The sequence below is a fragment of the Theobroma umbraticum genome, unplaced genomic scaffold (genome assembly GCF_002168275.2).
Source record: "Theobroma umbraticum cultivar Fairchild unplaced genomic scaffold, ASM216827v3 scaffold_130.0, whole genome shotgun sequence".
NCBI lineage: Eukaryota > Viridiplantae > Streptophyta > Magnoliopsida > Malvales > Malvaceae > Theobroma > Theobroma umbraticum.
The window spans coordinates 6,278,511-6,288,014 of NW_018397264.1; the positions used below are offsets into that span (position 1 = coordinate 6,278,511).

Sequence of the window (9,504 nt, forward strand, 5' to 3'; positions counted from 1 at the left end):
TTTGGATTTAATGTTTGAAGTATGCGAGAGCTAGAGAAAGTAAGAGATGGCAAAAGAGTAATGGAGGGATTGATTTTGCCAAGTGAAAGGTAAAGATTTATGGGGTAAATATGAAAATTGGTTAAATTTATAACGAAAACTCTGTAATTCTGTCCCATCATCGTCACCGCCAAAATTCAAACCCGAATGACCTTCTTCTTCCCCCTTACCGCAACCTATTTACCGCCCAAACCATCCGTTATTACACATCTGCTGCTGTGCTCGACTCGCCTTTCAATCTCCTCCATTTCCTCCATCTCTCAGCCACCCATGAATCTCTCCGACTCACCAAGCAAGCCCACGCTCGAGTACTCTCACTGGGGCTCACTCAAAATCCGTTTTTAGCCTCGAAGCTCCTTTCTTTATATGCCTTTTTTGGCCACCTAATTGAGTCAAGTGTCGTTTTTGACTCAGTTAAAGAAAAGAATATTTGTCTTTGGAACTCGATGATCAATGGGTATCTCAAAAGTTACTCGTTTATTGAAGCTTTTGATTTGTTTTGTGAAATGGGCCATTATAATGCAAAGCCAGATGATTTTACATTGGCAACTGTTTCGAAAGTTGCCGGTGAAATCGGGGACTTGAAAGTGGGGAATTTGGTTCATTGTAAAAGTATTAAAACTGGGTTTGTTTTGGATGTTGTTGTTTCCAATTCTTTGATTTCAATGTACGGAAAATGTGGAGAATTTGAAGGGATGAAAAAAGTGTTCGACGAAATGTTTGAAACAAATGTGGGGTCTTGGAATGCATTGATTTCGGGGATGCGATGCTGGGGATTGCAGATTGGGAAAGGCTTTGTGGGAAGTTGTTAAAAATATGCAAATTGAAGGAGTGAAACTTAATGGATTCACAATTTCTAGTCTTTTGCCTTTGAGTGGCAGTGAGGAGGTTTCTAGGAGATGCGATTATGGGAGGGAACTTCATTGTTATATTTTGAAGAATGAACTGGATTCGGCTTTTGGTTCTGATGTTCATTTGGGTTGTTGTTTGATCGATATGTATTCAAGGAATAGTAAAGTTTTGATGGGTAGAAATGTTTTTGATAGGATGAGGTTTAGAAATGTTTATGCTTGGACAGCAATGATCAATGGGTACGTTGATAATGGAGATTTTGATGAAGCGCTGGTTCTTTTCCAGGAAATGCAGTTGCGTGATGGAATAGAACCCAATAAAGTCTCTCTTGTGAGTGTTCTTCCTGCTTGTAGCTCCTATGCTGGTTTGATGGCTGGAAAACAGATTCATGGTTATGCAATTAGAAAGGAGATGAGTCATGATGTGGCCTTGTGTAATGCGTTGATTGATATGTATTCAAAATGTGGGAGCTTGAATTGTGCTAAACAAGTTTTTGAGAATGGTTTGTTCTGTAAAGATTCTGTATCGTGGAGTTCGATGATTTGTGCATATGGCTTACACGGAAAGGGTGAAGAAGCCATATGTCTGTTTGACCAGATGCTTTTGCTTGGTGTTAAACCAGACATGATAACAGTGGTAGGGGTGCTTTCTGCTTGCGGAAGGTCGGGATTGGTAAACAAAGGTCTTAGTATTTATAAGTCAATAACAAATGACTATGGGATGAAGCCAACAGTTGAGATCTGTGCTTGTGTTTTGGCATGCTAGGTCGATCAGGGCAGCTTGAACGAGCATTAGATTTTATCAAAACAATGCCTGTTGAACCTGGGCCAAGTGTTTGGGGGGCTCTTGTTAGTGCTTCCGTAATGCATGGGAATCTTGAGATGCAAGACCTTGCCTACAGGTTTCTCATTCAGTTAGAACCTGAAAATCCTTCAAACTATGTCTCACTTTCAAATTTACATGCTTCTTCTAAACGATGGGATGCTGTGGCGGGATTAAGAAAAATGATGAAGGAAAGGGGTTTGAGGAAGGCACCTGGGTGCAGCTGGATTAGCATTAATGGCAAGACTCATTGCTTTTTTGTGGCAGATAAAGCACATCCTCATTCCAGTTCGATTTATGAGATACTAGATGACCTCATCTTTATAATGAAGGGAGCCGGTTATCCTACTGATTTTGAAGAGTTGACACAGATCTCTAGTTATTAATTGTTGATAGTCTCTCTGTGATTCTCTTGGCAACTGGAGGCATCACATGAGTTGTATTGTACTGTAGACATGATTCGGGCAATCATGATCAATGAGTTTATCACCTAATCCGTAGAAAAATCTAACTCTTTCAGGTTGGTTTTATCGCGTATTAAATTTTGTAATTACTATTTTTCTTTAACAAAGGGCAATAATCAAAGAATGGTGCTATCTATAGTGTATACCCATCCATCCAAAGCAAGTGAAGTGTCTATTCACCCCCCTCCCCCCTTACCGTTTCCTATTTTCCATTTTTACTTCGCATAGGTTTCATTCCCACTTGGAGTGAGTAATCTTGGGTTGGTAGACAATGCCCTCAAAATAATCGAAAAGCTGGATTGATTATACTTTACAAATTACAAGCACAAACTGAAAGCAGAACTGCCAAAAGAGTCTAGAGGAAGAAAATGTGAGAAGACCAATTGTGGAGACACTTGCGCTTGAATTGATAAGTGGCTCTTTTCTTATTTTTCCCAAAACCGGATCTTTCCTGTACTACAAACTACAAAACCATGTAAATGTTCGGTTACAAATTCAATTCATCTGCACATGATCAGGGATCTTTCACAGGTCCATCCCGAATCTTCTTCATCATCCTTTGCTAATGGGTTCCCAGATATCTGAACTTGGTTGGTACTGCTAGCCAATATTGTTGCAGGAAGCTTGGAAAGAAGTAGGTCGACCAATTCAACAAATTTCCAAAGTAATGCATGGCGTTCTCATTCCACAGTCAGAGCTCAGAACAAAAAGAACAATGTTCAAAAGCAAGACCTTTGCGTATGTTGGAAAACTGCTGCATGCACAGTGATGATCTGATCTCTATGATGGTTGACACCAAAGGATACTTGAGTAAGCACTGATATTCATAGATGGTGGCATCAAGTCATTAAAATATGGGACTTCAACTATCCTGCATTTTTCCTTTTACAGCTCATGCCCAAAAAAGGTTCTCACTGCCAAACTGAATAGTTTCTCTACTGCTGTACCTCAGATTCTCTTTCTTGCCGGTACACAAAAACTGAACCAACCACTACTCTTCCAATCCTTCTGTTTCTTCGAGTTCTTCTACTCAGACCTTTCTTTCTTCCCTTCTGAACAGGTTGAGACATAGGTACTTGATGAATCCATCCTACAGGCAATAGTGCTGCAAGGAACTGTATCATTATTCCTACAGGCAAGCGTGAGTAATCACCAGATTTTATTCCAAGCAAAGCAGCCAACCCAACTCCCCAAAATCCACTAATAATTGATGACAGGCACAATGCTGATGCTAAGAAAGAAGTAAGAGATCCTTCACAACCCCGTGGACACAGAGTTGCCAGCAGCACTGAGAAAGGAAGAACCTTAAATTGTGCAAGAGTTTCTGCTAAACCAGAAAAACAAAGGGCAAACACTTCATTGGGAATTCCCATTCCTAGATTGATCTGTCTTACCAAAACGAGGTCAAGAAGAAGGGAAGATGCATACAAAACCTGTACAGCACCAATCAATTTCCTCATGGGAATTTGTTTCCAATAGCGGTCAAAAAGCACAGTCAAGGATAGAAGCATCAATTGGCCAATTACTCGGGACATTCCAATAACAGAAGGATCAAGAAGTAGACATTGAGTTTGATAACAAAAGATTGAGCCTGACAGAATAGGAACCATGGCAATAGAAGCTACAATCCAAGTTAGAGGTCGGAATATGCTGTCCTCGCTGATGGCAACCATAAGATCAGATAGCTGCATTCTGATAATTTCTGAAATTGTTTGTCTTTTAAGAATGTAATCCGAAGGTCGGGCTAAACCAAGACATTCCTCTCTTTCTGATAAAGAAATTGCAAGCTGAAGAGATAATAGAACTGAAAATATGAGGAACATGGTTCTGGGTGGTGCTTTGAGTAAGAAATATCCCCCTAGTAAGTTGCCCAGGATCCCGCCAGCGGCTAAAGCCATGAAAGCATAAGACTGGAGTCCAGTAATTCTCTGTTTTTGGCCATACTCTGTCACAAGAGCATCCTTTGCAACTTCTGTAATGGATGCTCCTAGATTACTTAAAAGAACACATGCCATGAGGGTAGGAAGGGCTTGACCTGCAACTGGAATCAAAGCCAATTGCCCCCAAGACAAGACCTGCAGAAGGACTGAAAGTAGGATTGTCAGTAACATTCATTCAGTCTTCCAATCAACCGACTGGAATGATTCTTGCCCTTAAGATTGTAGAATGTTCAATTATAATCCTAGCTAGTCTCAGGTAAGAAGTTATCCACAGGATGAATTACTCATTCCTTAGAAATGATGTTGGACTTTTCTTCCCCATTAATGGGTTTAAAGTTCCTGGAACTTGAAGAATAACATAATCTAGTAGTATATAATCTGCATGACTTTAACAAATTTAAAACCAGATAAGTCAGTATATTGAGTATTTTCGTTTCAAATTTTGTTCCTATTATCTCCATAGTCAGATTTCAGAATCTTGAACATGCAGTTACCTTTTTACTTTCCACTGCCTTGGAAATGAAGATTTGGAATAAGGAAATAGAAAAAACAAAAAACAGAATCTAAGGCATCCTTAAATGGAAAAAGAGGAAAAAAAGTCCAGAAACCAAAACCAGACAAAGGGAGGAATAAAAGACCAAAGGAATAGAAACAACAAATTTAAAAGCATTTCAAACTGATTAAAACAACTAAGTTTGCAGCAATCAGAAAAAATTTCAAATAAGAGAAAACAAATATAAAAACATTAATAGAACCAAAAGGAAGAAAGGACATTGAAAATGTAAAAATTTTATCAGGAAGATATTAACTGACCTCCGATGGCAATATAAGGTATTCTACGAGCACCCCCGATGTAGAGAGCATCAGAGAGAATTCCATACAGAGGCTTAGCTACCATGGGAAAGTTACCAGAGTTCTGCACTAGCTGCAACGTTGAAGGATGCAAGTTAAGATTGTGAGCCATGTGGAAGTTTAGAGCCAACCATGGAAAACACCTAAAACCTTGCACCCAATATCCCAACCCACACAAAGCCAACATTTCCTTAAAACCTTCTTGGGATAAACCTTTCCTCTCCTCATATTCCTTGCTTTTCCTGCCAATCCTGACACAAACCTCACCTGGGTTGGTCACTATGATAGGGTTTATGAGTTGGATTTTGGGTTTTATGTCCTTGTTAACTGTATTGCTATTAGGAATAGCATTATGATGCTGAAAAGATCTGAATATTGATCTTGACTGAAAGTTAGATAACTTTTTGTACCTCTCCTGGATTCTGGGGATTCTTGGATTGGTTAAACTTCTTGGGTTTTTAGTGGAAACTAATGGGTAAATCATTGTTCTTGGCTTGTTGAGACTTGGACTCAGATTGAAAACAAATGGAAGGCTTCTTTATGTGCAGAGGTATGAAAGAGATCAACATATCCCACTTTGGAAGAAATGTTGCTCTAAAGAGAAGAAAGAATATCAAAATTCAAATACCTAGGAATTTAGAGAGAAGAGAAAGATCTAGAGAAAGCATAGGAAGCTGAATCACAGGCCAAAAAAGAAATAAAATTACTACTTGGTGGAAGACTTGAGAGCCACGAGAGAGAAATGCAGAGGGTTCCAGCTTTTATTACTGTTTTCTTTTTTTTTTTTGGCTTTTCTTGGGGAAGATTTAGAGGGTCCCAACCATGTCCTAAAACGAACGAACCACGCTCCTCATGTCCTGTAACGGCGGCCACTGTTAGGTCAGTGGGCTCCAGCGTTAGGATGTTGGTGTTGTGGTCAAATCAAAGGAATGATTATGACAACACGTGTAACATCGTGTCCGGGGATTCCAATGAGCCGTTGCCTGTTGTACTCTTCTGCAAGTTAAAAACTAACAGAGTGGTGAACATGCACACGCGCGGTTGACGATTTGTTTTCCACGATCAAGGGCCCTGCCGGCAGTGTGGCGAACGTGCATAGTTTCTCCATGTACTTGTCATGTTGTAAGGAGAGCAAGTGAAAAATGATGATAGGAAAGCAATAGCATGGTTGGTTTTAGGCTTGGTTTTGTTACTGAAACCTCGTCCTGGATTAAGCCAATCTGTTCTTTGACTTGGTTTCTGAACCGATCGCAGCAATTTGAGGACCAACATGGGAGCCCATGTGGCTCATAAATGACTATAAAGAAGTCTCCATTAAGTGTCAAGGTAGCAGCTGGTTGAGACTTTAGATATCTTGGTGGCCAGCAACACGTGACTAGATTGGCACTTGGGACCTTGTGAATCGGAAAAGGAAAGCCATCGGGCTAGCTGACTGGAAGGAAAGGGGAAAGCAAACTTGAGTCTTTCGGGTTTATGACTGTTTGTGAAAACCAGAAGCAACCTTGTTTGCATCAAGAGTTTAGATTGGAATAAACATCCAAGACAGGGCAGGAGGAGACTCCTTAATGGTACCAGGGTTAGCTTCTCCTTATCATCTGTAAGACTGTTTGACAGAAACACCAACTTGTTCAATGCCCTTTACCTTCTGGAAAATGGTGTTTCCTTTTTATGTGAACTTGTAAAGTGTATATGATTTTAATTTTGTTAGCCAAAAACAGGGAGACTGATCCTTTTTCATATCAGACACTGAATATCTAAGGAGGTCAGCAGCCGCAATTGTGTATTTCTAGCAACCATCCAGGTCTGCAGGTACTTATGACAGAAGTGTCTGAATCAAAGAAAACCCAAAAAGGAAAATAATAGTAATAATTAAGCACTGTTTGCTATTTGGAGCATCTACTGCATCAGTCATTGTCATGTCAGAAAATCCCATAGCAACATTAGTTAACGAGCCCTCATTCTCCTGGATTTGATCAATTTTCAGAAAGAGCTAATAAGAGTGAATTTAGTGGTCTGAAAGAATGAATTTTTTCCCCTTTGTCTTTTCTTAGGGAAACAGGGAACAAAATTAACATATGGTTGAAATTTTGCTGAAGAAGAGATATCCAGTGATCATGAAATGATGAAAAACATAAAGGGTAAGCATTTTGGCCAAAACTCATAACCGGAGCTCGGGAAAAAGGAAGAAACATAAACCAGAAACCCTCCATTATTACATTCTTCGGCAATGTGCTCATTCTATAATCTCCACAACATCACATGTAATTGATTCTGAGCTTTATGAAAATAATTTTGGCCTAGAAATGATCAGTTCTGTAAAGGACAATTGGCCTCTGCCTGAGACTGATGATGAAGGTATCATCATCTACATGAGAGTTAAACAAAGTTAAAAACAAAAGCCTATAAGGGACTAACTCCTAATTGAGGCTGAGACAATCTTATGAAACAAATGTTAGGCCAAAATTGATGGAAACTCAATCAGTGGCGGATGTCAGCATTTGGAGCTAATTACCAGTTAAATCTAGATAAGCTTGTAGTAACAGTCTCCTCCTAACAGAAGAATTTTATAACCTTTGCCACAGGGGCACTTGAAACAGATGACTATACACTCCCCTTCTCTCTCTACGCTCACATCTTCTTCACATTCTAACTCATAGTCATCCTGCAACAACAACAACAACATCAAGAACGGGGATTTGTGATAGAGATTTCGTTTATGCCATTTTCTTAGAAACCAAACAGACAATGAAGGATAATTTTGTGAAAGAAAATCCAACCTTTGTTGCCTCTTCAGCGCAGACCATATTTTCATCTTCACGCATTGCATCATGGAACCACTTGCTCATTTCCCTCATGCGATCTTCCATCCTCTTCAGCCTCTGCCATAAGCACCATCACCACTTATTTTTTAAAGAAACCTAACATTAAACAACTAATCCTTAATCAAATCAATCACAGAATCCAAGAAGACCCCATAACCAAACTCAAGGGCACAATCAAGATGCAAGAACATGGAAACCACATCTAATCCAAGAAATAAAAATCTATAGAACTATGCAAAATAGAACAGAAACCACCTTAAACCAATAGTTACTGCTATTAATGCAAAGAATCTTTGTCTAAACTAACCACCACCTTCAACAAGCAACAAAACTGTTAAACCCACCACATAAGAGAAAGAAGAAAATGCAAAAAAAGATGCGAACCTTAGCACTAGGACTTTCCTCCTTACATGTCCTGCCTGGGGAAGGATACGGGTCGGAAGCTGATCTTCTCAGCACAGGCGCCTTTGGAGGCAAAGCAGACGCAGAGGCACTTCCTTTAGACAATGGTGACTCCCCTACAATGTTGGCATTCCCAGGCGGCGACTGGGTGTATGTCCCCGGAGAGCTGGAAGGATCAGAAACGCTGCGTCGAAGGATAGGTAAAGATTGAGTTGGTGGTGGAGGGAGAGATATCTTGGAGAAGCCAAAGAGAGGATGGCTGCGGTCCAAGACGAGTTTCTTGGGCTTTGGCTCCGGGAGTGGCTCAGGCGAGGGACGTTTCATGGGATTGGAAGTAGTACTAATATAACCAGTCCCGCCGCAGGAGGTGCAAGAAGAGCGGTGGTTACGGTGGGTGTTGCTGACGTCAGTGGTGGTGCCATTATTGAAGCTGTCAATGCGGAGGAGAGAGAGGTCCAGGGGCGATTCCTGGAGCTCTTCTCCTTCCCCGCAGTTGATTGTTTCATGGTCTCTGAGTTGTTGGTCACCGTTACTCATTCTTGTTTTTGTTCTTTCGGCTGATTTGGGCTCAAATGGTTTCTTGATTTTCTCTCTTTTGGACTTTTTTTTTCTTATTTCTCCTCATTGGTGAAATGCGGAGGAAGTGAGAAATGGCGGGCTTTATATTAACGGCTGAATTAAGAGTGTAACTCATGGACCAATGGAAACATGCCACGCCAAACATGATAATAACAGGATAACCTGTCATTTTTTTTTACCAATAATTTTATACAGATTTAGTTAGGTTGAAGGCTGACATTAGTTAAATGAGACCATTCACATCTGCTATACCAACGTTGCCCAGGAATTGTTTCCATTGCCTTTTGCAACCACACTAATATTTTAGAATTATGGGACTTAATAAGGATATTAGTACTTCTTCAACATGAAATGAATTGTCCAAAATAGTATTTGCCAAATGTTTCTTTACAGTTGGACATCCAGATGTAGAACAAAGATCTTGGATGCCCAACATTACAAAGGCACATGAACAGCAAGGCATCAAGAATAAAAGTAAAAAACACCATGAACGTTCGAATGATGTCTCCTCCAGTGTTCTTCAGGAACAGAAAACAACTCCAAACTCCATGGTGATATCCTGCTATCCTGCTGGTGATCAACTCAAACAGAAGATAAGGTCTCCTTCCAACTCTCCTCCAGATAACGGGAATAGCATCTTATGCTTAAAGGCTGATTTTTTTAGTTACATACAGCTACCTACGTTTCAGGTGTTCCTCAACTGTTAAAAACTTTCTTTGGGAACAATGGAAA

General features: G+C 40.1%; 3 protein-coding genes across 3 annotated transcripts; 1 reads left to right on the plus strand and 2 right to left on the minus strand.

Annotated features, from left to right (window-relative positions):
• The first annotated feature begins 73 nt into the window (after positions 1–73).
• On the plus strand, positions 74–2,281 carry LOC110422017 (pentatricopeptide repeat-containing protein At1g08070, chloroplastic-like). Its single transcript, XM_021435775.2, is given in 4 exon segments — positions 74–211; positions 214–799; positions 801–1,645; positions 1,648–2,281. Coding segments are annotated over 4 exon segments (1,908 nt in total). The 5' UTR covers positions 74–186; the 3' UTR covers positions 2,100–2,281.
• Positions 2,282–2,443: 162 nt separating this feature from the next.
• LOC110421419 (putative folate-biopterin transporter 8, chloroplastic) lies at positions 2,444–5,761 on the minus strand. Its single transcript, XM_021435022.2, has 2 exons — positions 4,931–5,761; positions 2,444–4,263 (listed from the first exon to the last, which is right to left on the minus strand). The coding sequence occupies exons 1-2, from the start codon at positions 5,451–5,453 to the stop codon at positions 3,113–3,115; spliced, it is 1,674 nt and encodes a 557-aa protein (XP_021290697.1). The 5' UTR covers positions 5,454–5,761; the 3' UTR covers positions 2,444–3,112.
• A 1,399-nt stretch (positions 5,762–7,160) lies between these two features.
• On the minus strand, positions 7,161–8,881 carry LOC110422146 (uncharacterized). Its single transcript, XM_021435939.1, has 3 exons — positions 8,176–8,881; positions 7,747–7,848; positions 7,161–7,631 (listed from the first exon to the last, which is right to left on the minus strand). The coding sequence occupies exons 1-3, from the start codon at positions 8,728–8,730 to the stop codon at positions 7,491–7,493; spliced, it is 798 nt and encodes a 265-aa protein (XP_021291614.1). The 5' UTR covers positions 8,731–8,881; the 3' UTR covers positions 7,161–7,490.
• Between the last annotated feature and the right edge of the window lie 623 nt (positions 8,882–9,504).